Source organism: Rana temporaria, chromosome 2, assembly GCF_905171775.1.
Source record: "Rana temporaria chromosome 2, aRanTem1.1, whole genome shotgun sequence".
NCBI lineage: Eukaryota > Metazoa > Chordata > Amphibia > Anura > Ranidae > Rana > Rana temporaria.
The window spans coordinates 133,954,278-133,971,838 of NC_053490.1; the positions used below are offsets into that span (position 1 = coordinate 133,954,278).

Here is a 17,561-nt window from a genome sequence, read left to right on the forward strand (position 1 = left end):
TCAGTGATATCTATAAATATATGATACCCTTTAAAAGGAGAACCATCTCTCAAAAAAAGGTCTATAACTTACAAAGCGGCCCAGTAGTGATGCTCAATGTCCAAGGGGGTGCATGGGACAGGCATGATGCTCTCCCCCCGGGGGCTGAGGTGAGGAATCCCATCCAGACCAGAAACAGCAGCCAGGTGAGGATCAGGCGACCATGTCACGACCATGAGAATCTGGTATATGCTTAACAGTCCACAGTGCTCTGCAAGGATTTGAAGATGAAACCATGTGAAAAGAATATACCGTACTATTAATGGGATGGACCTATGCCTATGAGTGAGTGAAAGTAATGAATGGTGTGTGATCACTGCAGTGATATGGAGTGTACTAACTAAGGGGGCTACAGCCAGGGAAAAAGTGTAATATATGCCCAAAACAGATGAATCATTAAGGCAGCCCATTTAACTGAATGGGCTAACAATGCCCCCAAAGCAATTGACATGCACCATATTTGGCAGCACAGTGCACCACAACACATGGCAGTGGTGCACTGCAACACATGTGCATTGACACCACCAGTGCACTGGGTCGTCACTCAAAGGAGAATAGTACCATAACGTATTAATGCATGTAATGTGTGTTGTGTTAACTCCTTTATGTATTTGAGCGCCATTCAAAATGAATGTGCTAAAGTGATTTGCATTAATGCCAGCGTTATCGCAACGCACCACGGCTGGAATGTGAGCGCAGCCTATTTAGCAGCAAAGGAGGAGTCTGCACACATTTGACTGGTGAGACACAGATTATCGCTAGCCCTTTTATTATTATATTAATTCTAAGTATCTAGTCCAGGTTTATACCCAGGACCGGTGCAAGGATTTTTGCCAACTAAGGCAAAGGTGCATTTTGCCGCCCCCCCTCGGCGCGCACGCACGCACACACACCATACATTATATCTGTACTCCATTAAGCTTTAATGGTTATGATGCTTAAAGTGATCGTTTAACTTATTTATCTTTTACAGAGAAAGATAGCATAGATGGCGTTATTCTGCATTGCGCTGTATAATGTACTATTGCTGGGATTTGTAGTCCTCTGTAACTGCTGGTATTCTGCATTGTGTTGTATATAAGGTACTATTGCTGGAATTTGTAGTCCTCTATAGCTGGTGGTATTATCCATTGTGCTGTATAATGATTATACTGCGCAATGCAGATTACCACTGACCAGTTATAGAGGAACTACAAATCCCAGCAATAATACATTATACAGTGCAATGGAGAATACCAGCAGCTATAGAGGAACAACAAATCCCAGCAATACATATATAAAATGCAATGCAGAATACCAGCAGTTACAGAGGACTACAAAGCCCAGCAATAATATATTATATAAAATGCAATGCAGAATACCAGCAGTTACAGAGGACTACAAATCACAGCAATGATACATTATATAAAATGCAATGCAGAATACAAGCAGTTACAGAGGACTACAAATCCCAGCAATAATACATTATACAGGCTGCTTATTATATTATTGCAGGGATTTGGTGTTTTAAACAGGAAACTTTAAAACAGGTCCCCCTTACCTGTTTTTGAACCCTAGTAAGTCGCGGCGGCAGCTCTGCGAGCACGTGTCCGGCCTGTGTGGTGAGCGCGGCTTGGACTTGGTCCTTCAGATGCCGCCTGCAGCGGCAGCCCACACACACTGCTGCCCCCCAGGACAAACCACCCCCCTCCTCCATTAGTACAGACCCCCCTCAGGACAAACCACCCCCCTACATTAGTAAAGACCCCCCTCAGGACAAACCACCCCCCCTTCATTAGTACAGGCCCCCCAGGACAACCCCCCCCTTTCATTAGTAGAAACCCCCCAGACAAACCACCCACCCTCCATTAGTACAGCCCCCCCTCAATTAGCACAGACTCCGCCCCCCTCCATTAGTACAGACTCCTCCCCCCCTTCCATTAGTACAGCCCCCCCCCTCCATTAGTACAGACTCCTCCCCCCTTCCATTAGTACAGACCCCCCACCATTAGTACAGACTCCCCCCCATTAGTACAGACTCCCCCCCTCCATTGGTACAGACTCTCCCCCCCTCCTTAAGTACAGACTCTCCCCCCCCCATTAGTACAGACTCTCCCCCCCCATTAGTACAGACTCTCCCCCCCTCCATTAGTACAGACTCTCCCCCCCACCTCCATTAGTACAGACCCCCCCCCCCCTCATTAGTATAGACTTCCTTCATTAGCAAAATAATATAAATGTCACCAGCGCAAGAGAGAGTTGATATTAACGATCTGCTGCAGTACTATATGCACCTCCAAAAGGAAGTGAAAAAGTATGTACCAAAAAATGTTACTGCACTGATTCACTCAAAAAGTATTTTTAAACATACTGTAAAATATATTAAATTATATTAAATCCGGTGAGAGTGTTGGAACTATGTGCACAGTGTGCAAATATATCCTATATATATATATATATATATATATATATATATATATATATATATACACAGCCCTCAAAATGTGCACTCTTTGCTCGCAATTTGCGAGTGGAATTTCATTCAGGGCGAGTGAGGAGCGGGGTGGAACAGGCTGATCGTTTCCTGGCTGGAAACTGTCAGCCAGAGAACACACAGCGGCAGGACCGGACTGCTGGCATGGCTTTGAGCTGAGGTGAGGAGGCTGCAGCGCTCCCCTCCCTCTCTCTCCTCCTCTTGTTATTGTTATATTGCACACACAGCATGACATCCCCGCTGTGTGTGCAATATAACAATTGTGGAGGAGAGAGAGGGAGAGGAGCGCTGCAGCCTCCTCACCTCAGCTCAAAGCCGTGCCAGCAGTCCGGTCCTGCCGTTGTGTGTTCTCTGGCTGGAAACAGTTTCCAGCCAGGAAACGATCAGCCTGTTCCACCCCGCTCCTCACTCGCCCTGAATGAGCTGGCTTGTCTCTGTTCGGCGCACTGTGTAACAAGGTCCCGCCGCCCCTAGACCGGCGTTTGTGAAAGTATCAGTGTTCCCTAGCCATCTAGAGGTGGGGGACACCAATGCAGTGGGGGAGGAGCTCTCATCCCATGACACAGGAGCGTCCCTGGAGGCATGGGAGCAACGATGAAGAGGAAGGAATCTTCTGAGAAAGTAAGTGACATAATAGTCAGTGCAGCTGATCCCAACCTCTGCCTCTTACTGACCCCCCTCACCACCACAGATCTTATCCCTATGCCCGCCACTGATCCCACCACCACGATCCCACCATGCCTGCCACTGATTCCACCACCACTACTGATCCCATCACCCCTTACCGTCACCACTGCCAGTGATCTAACCCCCCTCACAGCCACCACTGATCCCAACCCCCCACCACTGCTGCCACTCACCCCATCCAACCCACCACCACTGATCCCATCCCATTCCACTGCTACCACCGCTCACGGTCACTCATCCAAGCCCCATGCTTCAGGGGGCCCATGTCTCACCCCTGGGGCAGCGGGCGGCATGTAGAGGAACCAATTTCTGTGACTGCAGGAGGAAAATGGAAGGTATTGGTTCCTCTATATGCCTCCCGCTGCTTCTCCTATCCGGGTGAGACATGGGCCCCCTAAAGCATGGGGCTGGGATGAGTGACAGTGAGCGGTGGTAGCAGTGATGGGGGAATGAGATTGGGGATGGGAAAATGGAGGGGATCGGTTCCTCTGTATGCTGCCCCCGGCCCTCCTCCTATCCAGGTGTACAGGGGTGACACATGGGCCCTCTAAAGTGAGTGCATTGATGGGCACAGTGAGAGTGCATTGATGGGCACGGTGAGGCTGCATTGATGGGCACCGTGAGGCTGCATTGATGGGCACAGTGCGGCTGCATTTGATGGGCACAATGAGGCTGCATTTGATGGGTACTAATATACTTTATGTTAATATTGTTAAAGTTGTTGTTATTTTTTTTTGGAACTTAATTCTGCTGAAAACATTTAACAGTGAAATTTCATGAGATCATTTACAAGGGTGTGTTTAGGGGCGGACTTAGGGGTGGGGCAGGGGAGAGGTTGGGTGGGGCAACTGGTGGCGAGTAACTCTTAAGGTCTGGCTAGTGGCTCAGGATTTGAAATTTTGAGCCCTGTATGTATATATATATATATATATATATATATATATATTATTTTGCACATTTTTTTTGTACATAATTTAGGAATAGGGAATATTTGCACATTTTTCTTATGCTTATTTTGCACGTAACCTAATATTTATTAAGGATATATTTGCACACTGTGCACATAGTTACAACACTTTCACCGGATTTAATTTAATTTAATATATTTTACAGTATGTTTAAAAATATTTTTTGAGTGAATCAGCGCAGAAAAATTCTTTGGTACATTCCTTCATTAGCAGACATCCCCTCCAAAAGTACAGAACCCCCCCCCCCTCGCCCTCTATTAGTACAGAGTGACAACCCCACCCGGGCAGCAGCTGGAGAGGAGAGCCTAAGAGGACAGTGTGGAGCTGCGTCGCCCGGGTGGAGAAGAAGATTGTGACACAGTGACTGGCTGGCGGAGAGAGAGGCTCCTGGTGACTGGCGCAGAGAGGCACCGACAAGGAGAGGAGAGGAGGAGGGGGAGGAGGGAGGGGAGCAGTGAGCACTCTGGCACTTATGCGCCCCCACCTCTGTGGCGCCTGGGTGAACTGCATCCCGCGCAGCCGTCTCGGATCGGCCCTGAGTTTTCCGCCCTGTTCCCCTGGCGGCGATGGCGCCGTAAGGCAAGTGCCATTGTTGCCTTGCGCTAGCGCCAGCCCTGTTTATACCGTTTCTATTTTGAACTGCTTTTGACTGTTTGTTATTACTATTGTATAAATTGACAGTTTTTTTCTTTGGGAGGACAGAGTGAACACCGGCTCAGATAAAACACATAATACGCAACATACGGCAAAGTCTGAGCCAGATCACAGCAAACCCACAGTGCCAGATGGAAAAATGGATCATGTAAATCCACAGGACCGAGAGTGGTCACACAGCGACATACTGCACCAACTGCTAGAGCTTCATGAGTTTGAGAACACCCACCTGCACGAAGATGTAAGTTACGTCCAGCAGTTCTTTCAGCTTCTGCTAGCTTTATCTTCAACTCTAGAAAAGTTACATTTTAACCCAACTGATATTCATTTTCTGTTCCTAGGTGGTTAGAATTCCATATATATAATTTGTAACAAAATAAATACAGAATAGAAATAGCTTCAGACATGGCACTAACCTATTTCATATGAATGCCATTATTTGCTACAAAGAATGGCAAGTGACTGTACTTTTACCATACTAAAGTCTATGTAAACCCCAAACTACAAAGGGTCTTCAAAAAGTTTCTGCACTTTTATATTTTTGTTCCAAACAGTGAGGGCAGGAGGAGTAGTAATTGGTTTTGTCTGAGATTGTTATGTGACTAGTCTGTATGGCAAGCCAGCTGAGTAGATTAGGCAGCTTTGAGATCTGACGCAAGCAAATTTTTTTAACAGAAAGTTATAGTCCTGCCTCTTGCTATAATGATTTATTTACTTGTTTAGACTTTGAACTGCAGTAAAATATTTTATGACTTGGGAGCTTTTGGTTTTTGCTGGTACTTCTTATGTTCATTTCCTTTTATACCCCTGATATAATGCTGTTCTGGTTACCCTTTAATCGTGTATAATACATTCAAGAGGGCCTGTCCAGGCAGCTGATTGGCCAAACGTGGGAAGCCGTGCTAGTTCCATGAATGTATCTTGTACAATGTACTCCTAATGGTGTTGCTGCTTTAGCCTGCTGTTTGTTTTTTAGTTTTTTTTCGATAGCTGGTGGATTTATTTTTAAAGCTGTAGTCAACGTTAGTTACAGTGAGTGAAAAAAAGTATTTGATCCTCTGATGATTTTGTATGTTTGCCCACTGACAAAGAAATGATCAGTCTATAATTTTAATGGTAGGTTTATTTTAACAATGAGAGACAGAATAACTACAAAAATATCCATAAAAATGCATTTCAATAAAGTTATAAATTGATTTGCATTTTAATGAGTGAAATACGTATTTGATCAGCAAGATTTCTGGCTCTCAGGTGCCCCCTAAAGGCAGTGCTCCTAATCTCAGCTTGTTACCTGTATAAAAGCCACCTGTCGACAGAAGCAATCTATCAGATGGCCAAGACCAAAGAGCTATCCAAGGATGTCAGGGACAAGACTTTAGACCTACACAAGGCTGGAATGGCCTACAAGACCATTGACCATTGCATTTGAAAGACTCTGCAACAGGGTAAAGAATCAGTGGGAAGGGCCTCAGAGGGAAGGGCCCTGGGACCAGAGGAAAGAGCCCCAGACCAATTGAAATGGGCCCAAGAGGGTCCTTCATGTTTTTTGGTTCTAGTTATGCCTCTGGTTTGACTTTTAAATACCAAAATATACTGATGTTGTAAAATTTTGAAAATCCTTGCACTTATTCCTTTTGTTCATACTGTCAATATTGTCCTAGGCATGTGGATTTCATGCATAAGGAAATATGCTCCTGCGTTGAGTCAATGTTTCTCTCCATATTCTAGTAATCTGTGTGTATTTTTTCCTCCACAGTGTTTGAATGTAACACAGTTGCTGCTGAACTTTGGCCTTAGTGGAGTGTCGGAAATCACACCTGAGCAGTTCACCCTGTTGTGCCCAGCACTTCTCTATCAGATTGACAGCCGTGTGTGCATCAAACACAATGATCAGCTAACCCTAGAAGAAACACATTTCCAGCAGTCCCTGCTAAAAGGTGTGGTATATAGTAAATTATTTTCTTCCTGTACAAGTATTTTATGTTCTCACATTACTCTCAAAAGCATTAAAGCTGATGGTGTTTGAAAATCTAATCTAAAATCTAATCTGATTTTATATTTACTAAAACTGGTGAACATATTGGGGGTCATTTACTAAAGGCAAATCCACTTTGCACTGCAAATTTGAGTAAATCCCCCCCATAGTTTCGATCTACTTTCTAAAGATATGCTAAGTGCACCAACATAGTGCCATATGTTTTAATAAACAAAAAAGGTTATAGACTCCCCCATGGTTGTAAAGCCTAAACATGTTTTTCCTTAATGCATTTCTTGCATTAATTAGGTAAAAAATGTTTAGGTGTCAGAAGTGGCTTCCCATTGGGGCACTGGACTAAGGGGAGGGGCCAGAAGTGTTGGCGGAGGACCCGAAAAGAAAAGAGGAGGTTCGCGGCCACTCTGTGCAATTGCATTGCACAGAGCAGGTAACTATAGACATGTTTGTTATTTAAAAAAAAAAGAAATGACCTTTACAATCACTTTAACCGCTTGCCAACCAGCTGCTGCAGTTATACTGCGCCAGGTTGGCACGGCTGCGCGAATCGCGACACGATGTCGGAGCCGATGCGAGTGACTGGCGCCCGCGATGTCCACTGCCAATCCGGAATCGTTCCTCAGAGAGCCAGAACAGGGATCTGTCAATGTAAACAGACAGATCCCCATTCTGTCAGGGAAGTAGAGAGATCTGCTGTTCCTAGTAATCAGGTACAGCGATCTCTACTCCATGTCAGTACATCCCCCCCACAGTTAGAAACACCTCCCTAGGGAACCTCAATCCCTTGATCGCCCCTTAGTGAAATTAACGTGAAAATATCTGCGCTAACTTAAATGTAAAAGGAGAAAGCTGCTAGCACAATATGTGGATCAAACAAGCAAAAAATAAAGTTCAAAAGTGCAGCGCTATAAAATAATTAATGAGATAAAACAGTGTCCAAATGAGTAAAGAATAATTTTCAAAGTGTTCAAAGTGTTGAAAACTAAGAACCTCCACCGAGATTTCAGTGTGCAGATATAGAAACACACCACACCCTGTGCAGTCAAACTGCTTACCAGAAAGACATCATTATAGGCATGTAGAATTAAATAATGCAGAGATCAATGGCAGTCGCACCTCCACTCGGAATGTAATAATCCACAAACCGCATCAAGGATAAGGATAGCATCCAAAACTCAAAAGGATCCAGAGGTATATATTGCGTTCATCAGCAAAAGAGAATAACCAAAAAAATGCAGAGAGGAAGCACAATAGTGAAGCCCGTATGTGAAAGCAACACGCAATTTATTGTAAAGTACTTACAAACAAAACGGGTTAACAGGCATCAAAGGCATAGAAAGTTCCATGGAGTATAGTGTACATGTGTCAGGTCAGCCTTACATGTTTCATCCGACAGGATATCTTCAGAGGCGTTAACTCCTTCCCTGTCAGTGACATTTATACAGCAATCAGTGGCTATGTTTAGCTCTGATCGCTGTATGTCAACGGTCCCAAAAAAGTGTCAAAAGTGTCCGATCTGTCCGCAAAAATGTCGGCGTCCTGCTAAAAATCACTGATCACTGCCATTACCAGTAAACAAATTAATTATTAATAAAAAATGCCATAAATCTGTCCCCTATTTTGTAGACGCTATAACTTTTGCGCAAACCAATCAATATACGCTTATTGTAGAAGAATACATATTGGCCTAAGCTGATTCCTTCATCCACACTATACAGACAAATCAATCTCCCTCTGCAGCTATTATATTTTGACAGATGTCAAAATACCTGTACAGTGCCTGCATCTGATTGGACGCAGCCACTATTCAGCCCAAAATTTTCCATCAGGCTTCTATGATAAAAGTCAATTGTTCGATCAATTTTAGGTGAACTGAGCAGGGCTAACAGGTAGGATTGCCACCTTATCCCTTTAAAACCAAACACATATTAATTACACTGATTCTATGTCTGATTAAGGTGGTAATTAAATGCACTTAGTGCCCTTTCTGCATTAAATTAGCCCCAGAACCTGTGTAATTAATATGTGTTCGGTTTTAAAGGGATGAGGTGGCAACCCTACCAACAGGGCAACCCCTGAGCGAATGTAATCCGGTTCCTTCCTTAGTGCACTTGCAAAAGGAAGTCTGAGGAAAGGCCTTCCACAGTTCCTTGGTCTCCACTCAACGCTCAATTGGAAACCAGTAAAGAGTTCATTTTCAAAGCCCACCACACCATGTCTGCTATGGCAATAGTGCTGTGGTTTTGGGTTTATAAGCGTGATCTTTTGAATGTCTTCTCCTAAACAGCAACCAAACATAAGCAATCAGAACTGCAGGACGAAGATGGGGTTCCATCTTTAATTGAACATTCAGTCCTAGTTACTAAAGCTGGCCATACACTGAATTTCAGCCAGTAAGGCCCGCTTCACACTGGTGCGACAGTTGCTTCGACATTGAGAGCAAAAGTCTCATGACATGTAAAAATCAATGTTTCCCTATGAAAGCTGTCTTAACTGGCCTGACTTTTGTCAGTCTGACTTTAGAAAAGGTTCCTGCACTACTTTGGTCCAACTTGGGTTCGATTTCAGACCATTGCATTTAATTGAAGTCACGTCCAAGTCGGATTAGCATTTTAACTGATCCAACTTGTGACATGTGACTTATGTTTGGATGCAATGTTAGCAATGCAAAAATGTGTTTTTAAAAAAACGGCGTGGGAGCTGTCAACAAATTTAAATCATTCTATGTATCTATCCCTGTATCTTCTGGAAGCAGAATTTGAAGGCAGACGGGATAGAAAATAGTTGGTGCACAACCATATACACATGCATATAGTAAACACTCTTCTTAACTATTTTCTCTCCTCTATATAATAAAACAAACTCTGTATAATTGGTGTGATTGTTTGCTCTATTCTTTGATAACAATCTCTTTTGTTTTTCAGTGTTGGGCTGGGGGACTCTTGCTGTCACGGTGATCAGTGCCCCGACACTCCTGGCAGTAGCTTTTGTCCCACTTCTGAGACGTCCACTCTTCCGCTACCTGCTCAGGTTCCTGGTGGCCTTAGCTGTGGGGACGCTCTGTGGTGATGCTTTACTGCACCTCCTGCCCCATGTATGAAAAAGTATTTTATAGTGGTACATCCTTATGTATAGATGCAATCATTTGTCCTAGACCTTCTAAAATACACTATATTACCAAAAGTATTGGGATGCATGCCTTTACATGCACATGAACTTTATGGCATCCCAGTCTTAGTCCATAGGGTTCGATATTGAGTTGGCCCACTCTTTGCAGCTATAACAGCTTCAACTCTTCTGTGAAGGCTGTACACACGGTCTAGGGGTGTGTCTATGGGAATGTTTGGCACAGCCAAGTTTTTTACTGCCATTTCCAAAAGTTACAGTTAAAGTTTCAGTGCAAATTTCAGTATTTGGGCTACAATCAAGTACAATCAAGTACAATATGCAATTTTAGCAATGTGATTTAATGTAGATATTAAGGCAAAATGTGTTATTTAAAACATATTTCTTATTTTATTTTTGATATAGCAAGTAAGTAGCTCAGGGACTTTGGAGGGCAAGGGATTAGAATGGATGGGCACATACACACACATGAAATTGACTCTCACAGTGACACTGATCTTTTCCTGTCACTGGCATTTACTCAGGGTTGTCTTTAAGGCAGGGCAAAAGGGGCAGCTGCTCTGGGCCCTGTAATTGTTGTGGGGCCAAAAGCAGCTGTCTCATACTTGCCAAATATCCTAGTTTAAATTCCCTTGTCGGGGAAAAGGGAATAGCCGCTCCAGGTGGGAACCCAAACGAACATCCACCGCTGCAGACAACTCAGGTGCAGGCAATGCACTTAGCAAAGCAGGAACAAAAATTGTCTCTGGACAGCTGCACTCTGAACAAATTGTAGTCATTATTAAAAGAAGGACAGCACTACAAGTCACAGCAAAGTAAAATAAAACCCAACTGCTCCCTTGTCCCTTGAAGTTTTAGTCACGTGCTGTGTCCCCATATCTCAGTGTGAAGTGCTACTAATGCTGCCCAGCTTTGCCCTATTGTTGTGTACAGATGACTCACCAGCAGACCCTGTATTTACATGTAAATACAATGTATAGAGGTAAGGAAGGTGGGTGCAAAGATGAGCAGAGGAGGCAGGTAGAGTTAACGGGGTGGAGGGTTGGAGTGGATAGGATGGGGGAGATTTGGGGTGCAGAGATTAGCAGGGATTTTAGGAGGCAAAGGTTTACTGACAGGATGGATAAAGATGTAGGTAGCATGTAGGACAGCCCATTCATTTGAATACGCTGATCTATGCACTAGAAATGCGGAAGTCCCTAACCCTTTTTTCACACGGTGCCACAGAACATGCCAACAGATGCATGAGGGTGTCATTAACCATTGATGGCACTGCTGTGTATCTGCTAAAGTGCAGCACATTTCTGTGGTGTCAGGAAACCGATTTTGCATGCGTTCCAGACACACAAATGTGAATGCAGGCTAAGCATGATATGGTCTTTCTTGTTTATTGATCGGTCCTCGGTATTCACACCAGAACAGGTGTGGCTATGTGCATTGCTTTATTGTGCATTGACATGTTTTAGATGTGTTGTATTATATATGAAAGATTCCATTTAAATACGGTAGTCTTGAATGGGAAACTGCAAACTGCAGGTCAATACACCTCAAGTGCAGAATAAAGCCCATTTTCCCCCCACACACTTCAAGAGAACACATGGGTATGAACAGACTCAACAACAATGGATATATTCTTGTCTGCATTATGCTTGTGTTTGAAATTGTACCACAAATTCACGACAATGCATCTGATATTGACAAGCCCTTAGACAATCTACAGTAAAGTATTTTGGCATAGGGTGTTGGAAATTGACTAGAAGAGGTATGTGGAAGGAGAGTGAGTCCAGCACAAGGGAGCCAAGTGGAGTTACTGGGAGCTGAGTAAAGGCAAAAGGAACACGAAGAAGGTGAGCTAAGGAAGAAGGAAGATAGTGGAGGAGAAGAGGGGTAAGTGGAGGTTGAGTGTAGGAGAGAAGTAGATAAATGGAACAAGAGGGAGAGATGAGTAGAGGAGGGGGTGATTTGAGGAGGAACAAGGTTAGTGAAAGACAAAGGAAGTGAATAGAGGAGAAGAGAGGTGAGCTGGAGACTAGAGAAGTGAGCTGGGGACTTGAGAGGTGAGCTAGGGATAAGGGAGGTGAGATGAGGATGAGAGTGGAGGATGGCAGAGGTGGATGGTCAGGAACTGAGGGGAGTGGAGGATAAGAGAGGTAGGTGGAGGAGTAGAAGGAAGGGATGTGAAGTAACAGGAAGGCTGGTGGATGGGGAGGTAGGTGGAGGAGAGCAGGAGGATGATAGAGGTAAGTGAAATGAATGCACGTCTCATGTGCATTTCTCTGTTTTTGAAGTATGCTTGTTGAGTGTGTTCTTTGATTGGCTTGACTTTACTGTTGTGCCTATATTGTCCATGAACTTTTATTTTTAATTATTTCTGCAGTCTCAGGAAGATCAAAAAAAGCCTGCTCATCATCATAACTCTAACCATATGGAACCAGTACTAAAAGGGTTGTGTGTGCTTGGAGGTATCTATGTATTGTTCCTTATTGAAAATCTCCTGGGACTCCTGAAGCAGAGAAGACATGAGGTGACTGATTTTATTAATATAACTTTTTAAATGTTACTCAAACTAGCCATACATTTAAGGACTTCAGTTTTAAACTGCCCATATACTGTTCATTTTCTTCGTACCTCCATCCACACAAATGAGGTCGATGGATGAATCCTCTTCCCGGGGACATTGCATTTACTGATATGTGGCTGCAGCTAATTGGACAAACAAAGTTCATTAAGGAAAATGTTCCAACTTGTCCCTTCAAAGTATAAAAAAAGGATTGAATCATTCAGTCCCCGCTGAACCAGATTTATTTTGACCAGTGTATGGGCAGCTTTAGGAACTAAATGGCAACCCATCTGTTAAAATGCCCTTCCACTATTCTGTATATTTCTCAAATAATTGCATATTGTATATTGTGTACTGTATATTTCTCAGATGATAATTCTCACAGTTGGTTGGTCTAATTTATCAATATGTTAGTGGAAATCATTTCCTCAGACTGAATATCTTTTACCTTTATCGTTTTACCTGCTAAGTCAGTACCCTGTATCAAGAATATGTGTATCATCTGTCTACCAATTCACTGGCTGCATGCTTCTTCCAGGTCAGTGACACAGTGGTTGGAAAAGGAAGGATCCGGTTGACAGCTCATGAACCTTAACAACATTTGTTTTCAATGGCATCTTTTAAATTGCCATATACAGGTGAAACTCAAAAATTTGAATATCATGCAAAAGTTCATTTATTTCACTAATGCAACTTAAAAGGTGAAACTAATATATGAGATAGACTCATTACATACAGAACAAGAAAGTTCAAGCTGTGATTTGTCATAATTGTGATGATTATGGCTTACAGCTCATGAAAACCCCAAATCCACAATCTCAGAATATTAGAATATTACATGCAATCAATAAAACAAGGATTTGTACATAGAACAATAAGAACAATATCAGACCTCTGAAAGGTAGAAGCATGCATATGTACTCAGTACTTGGTTTGGGCCCCTTTTGCAGCAATTACTGCCTCAATGTGGCGTGGCATGGAAGCTATCAGCCTGTGGCACTGCTGAGGTGTTATGGAAGACTTGAATGCTTCAATAGCGGCCTTCAGCTCTTCTGCATTGCTCGGTCTCATGTCTCTCATCTTTCTCTTGGCAATGCCCCATAGATTCTCTATGGGGTTCAGGTCAGGCGAGTTTGCTGCCAATCAAACACAGTAATCCCACGGTCATTGAACCAGGTTTTGGTGCTTTTGGCAGTGTGGGCAGGTTCCAAGTCCTGCTGGAAAATTAAGTCAGCATCCCCATAGAGCTCGTCTGTGGAAGGAAGCATGAAGTGCTCCAAAATCTCCTGGTAGACGGCTGCGGTGACCCTGGACTTAATGAAGCACAGTGGACCAACACCAGCAGATGACATGGCTCCCCAAATCAACACAGCCTGCGGAAACTTCACACTGGACTTCAAGCATCTTGCAGTGTGTGCCTCTCCATTCTTTCTCCATACTCCAGCTCCTTGGTTTCCAAATGAGATGCAAAATTTACTCTCATCAGAAAAGAGGACTTTGGACCACTGAGCACCAGACCAGGTCTGTTTTTTTTTAGTCCAGGTAAGACGCTTCTGACGTTGTTTGCTGTTCAGGAGTGGCTTGACAAGAGGAATATGACATTTTAAGCCCATGTCCAGGATCCGTCTGTGTGTGGTGGCTCTTGATGCATTGACTCCAGCCTCAGTCCACTCTTTGTGAAAGTCCCCAACATTTTTGAATGGCCTTTTCCTGACAATCTTCTCCAGGCTGCGGTCATCCCTGCTGCTTGTGCACCCTTTTCTTCCACACTTTTCCCTTCCACATAACTTTCTATTAATGTGCTTCGATACAGCACTTTGGGAACATCCAACTTCTTTTGCAATTACCTTTTGAGGCTTTCCCACCTTATGGAGGGTGTCAATGATGGTTTTCTGTACATCTTGTCAGGTCAGCAGTCTTTCCCATGATTGTGATTCCTATTGAACCAGACTGAGAGACCATTTAAAGGCTCAGGAACCCTTTGCAGGTGTTGTGGCTTAATTAGCTGATTAGAGTGGGACACTTTGAGCCTACAATATTGAACTTTTTCACAATATTGAACTTTTTCACAATATTCTAATTTTCTGAGATTGTGGATTTGCGGTTTTCATGAGTTGTAAGCCATTATCATCACAATTATGACAAATCACGGCTTGAACTATCTTGCTTTGCATGTAATGAGTTTATCTCATATATTCGTTTTCACCTTTTACGTTGCATTGGTGAAATAAATTAACTTTTGCACAATATTCAAATTTTTTCAGTTTCACCTGTATAAAGAAACTCAGATTAAACAAAATCATTGTTTTATACAGAATAGTAGCTGCTGTAAAGAGATAGATGATACCTTTTATATATCATGAAGTAATTTACAATCCACAAACAAATTAGAGACAACTGCCCTCACCCAGAAAGTATGTTTTCAAAAGAGATACAATGCGCTCACATGAAGATGAATAGCCTTTTTAATGCATCCAAAAAGGTATCACCTGTCAGACTAGTCGCTCCTGCTCTCCCTTCCTTGTTTAGAATGACTGGTCTTGTACTATGCCCCCTCTTGTAGTTTTCTGCAGGCAGTCTGTAGTAGGAGCGCTTGCTGGGCCCTCTGTACAGGCTATAAATAGCATAGTAACCACTATGTTTACAAAGTCATAACTGGGTTTGTAAAGGCATTTCGTGCACACATGTGGACTTCTATCCTGTGCAACTATTGAGGAATGTATTTGAACACATGTGCCTGGAGTTCAGCTTTAAAGGCTAACTCCACCTTTTGCACCATGTTACACCTGTATTCAGGGTGCAACATGGTGCTAACCCCCCCGCCGACCCTCGACTGCATGCAGGGTTTCTTCTCCCCTGCAGATGTCACTTTTGAAATTTGCCTGTGTAGCCATGGCCCCAGCCCTTAGAGGCCTAGCGGTGACCTTCAGAGTCAGGGAGAGCTGACATCCATCTTCACAGTGTGGGTTACTAGGCATAGTGGGTGTGGTGTGGTTAGAGTAAGTTGGGCGCCAGACACTTTGAGAATGCAAAAAAAATATTTATTGTCTCTTAACAGAACTGGGGAGAGAGGGTTAGGGCCTGAATACCCTCAGGCAGATGCAAAATACTTGGCAGACTCTGAGACAAAAATAGGAATAGAAGAACAGCTATACAGTTCAAGGGCCTTTAAACTGAGTTGCAGCAAACTGTATCTGTAGACCGCTATCTCCAAAAGCAACTGATCTTGTAAATTCAACTTCAGTACAGATCACAACTCACAGTATCCCGTTGTAGATCCTTTCACTAAGCTCCCAGTCTCTCACTAGACGCTTCAGATCCCAGCCACCACTGGATCCCTTGCTCCTTCACAACTATCCCGCTTTGGCTTCCAAGTGTCATCCACACTGTCCAGCTGGGTCCCTGCCTTGGCTCTTCATCTAACCTGCCGAATCCTCTGCAAGCGTCACCTACACTGTTCCGCTGAGTCCCTAGCTTGACTTTGCTAAGCTTCCCCAACTCCTTCACTGTCCCCAGCTAGTGAAAAAGGCTGCTCTGGTACTACTTCAGTCTCCTCAGAACCTGGCCTCTAAAAACAGGAGAAATTGTACCTTGCTGTTTCCCCTTTACCTCTGAATCTGGTTCTCGTTTGCATCTGGCGACAGGAGTGGTCGTCTCTGACGGCAACTGCTTACCTTCATCTGTGGCAACTTGGTTCTCCAGCCGGCAGAACCCCCTGCAACTTGTTTGGGCTCCAAGCCTGAAGCCCCAACCCAGCGCTGCCTGCTTTCAACCTGGATAGGCCTCAGACCACCTAGCAGCCAGGTAGTCCCGGATAGGCCTCAGGCTTCTGGCCTAGCAACCGGGAGCTTTTCAACACACGTCCACCAATGCAGCTGTCCAAGTGGCACCAAATCCCGATCACCTGACCCCTCCCAAATAAGTAGGCTCTCCCAGCAGGCCATGGGCAAAGAAACCCCTTGCAATTGGTTGAGACAACCCATCTACTCCTAGTCCGGATTTACTAAGTTGTCAATTGCCACAGGTAACAATGCCACCTAGTGACGGAAGAAAGAGGCGCATCAAACTCAGATTTAAGAAGAGGTCAGTGGATCTCCATAACAATCAGCCAGGCTGGTTACCGCTGGGCAAACTAAATTTTTTAGTAACTCTGCCTAACACCAGGGTGCTACACACGATGCCAGGCTCCACCCACACAACCGTGTCATTTATTTACAGATCTCTGTGAATGAATAAACTACAAGTTCTGTCTGCCACAGTAGAAGACAGACTTGTAAATCTCAGTGGAACACAAGTGCAGTAATCACCTCACTTGTAGTCCATTGACATTTCCTTCCAGCTCTCCAGCTGGAAGCTTGTACCTGGGTACAGACAGGGGGCTAGATTCAAGTAGTTGCGCTTGATCTTACGGCGGCGCAGCGTATCGTATTTACGCTATGCCGCCGCAACTTACAGGAGCAAGTGCAGTATTCACAAAGCACTTGCTCCGTAAGTTGCGGCGGCGTAGCGTAAATGGGGCCGGTGTAAGCGCGCGTAATTTAAATGTGGAAGGGGGGCGTGTTTTATGTAAATCTATGATGACCTGACATGATTGACGTTTTGTACGAACGCCGCATGCGCCGTCCGTGTACATATCCCAGTGTGCATTGCTCCCAAGTACGCCGCAACGACGTATTGGTTTCGACGTGAACGTAAATTACGTCCAGCCCTATTCGCTAACGACTTACGCAAACGACGTAAAAAATTCAAAAATCGAAGCGGGAACGACGTCCATACTTAACAATGTGCCTCATAGAAGCAGGAGCAACGTTACGCCGTAAAAAGCCTTACGCAAACGACGTAAAAAACTACCGCCGGGCGCACGTACGTTTGTGAATCGGCGTATCTAGGTAAATTTGCATACTCTACGCCGAAAACTACGGAAGCGCCACCTAGTGGCCAGCGTGAGAATGCACCCTAAGATACGACGGCGTAAGAGAATTACCCCAGTCGGATCTTGGGCTAATGTCGGCGCCGATGACGCGGCGACGTGGGCGGCCCTGGAAGTTCAAAGCTTCCATG

At 44.2% G+C, this 17,561-nt stretch overlaps 1 protein-coding gene across 4 annotated transcripts in view; it reads left to right on the plus strand.

The window, feature by feature from the left end:
• SLC39A5 (solute carrier family 39 member 5) overlaps positions 1-17,561 on the plus strand; it is a 73,066-nt gene that overhangs the window by 34,577 nt on the left and 20,928 nt on the right. For all 4 annotated transcript variants that reach the window (XM_040341116.1, XM_040341119.1, XM_040341117.1 and 1 more), the window contains 4 exons: positions 4,870-5,062; positions 6,578-6,758; positions 9,739-9,908; positions 12,318-12,464. In XM_040341116.1, the coding sequence (XP_040197050.1) occupies positions 4,870-5,062; positions 6,578-6,758; positions 9,739-9,908; positions 12,318-12,464 (691 nt within the window). The remainder of the gene's footprint in view (positions 1-4,869; positions 5,063-6,577; positions 6,759-9,738; positions 9,909-12,317; positions 12,465-17,561) is intronic.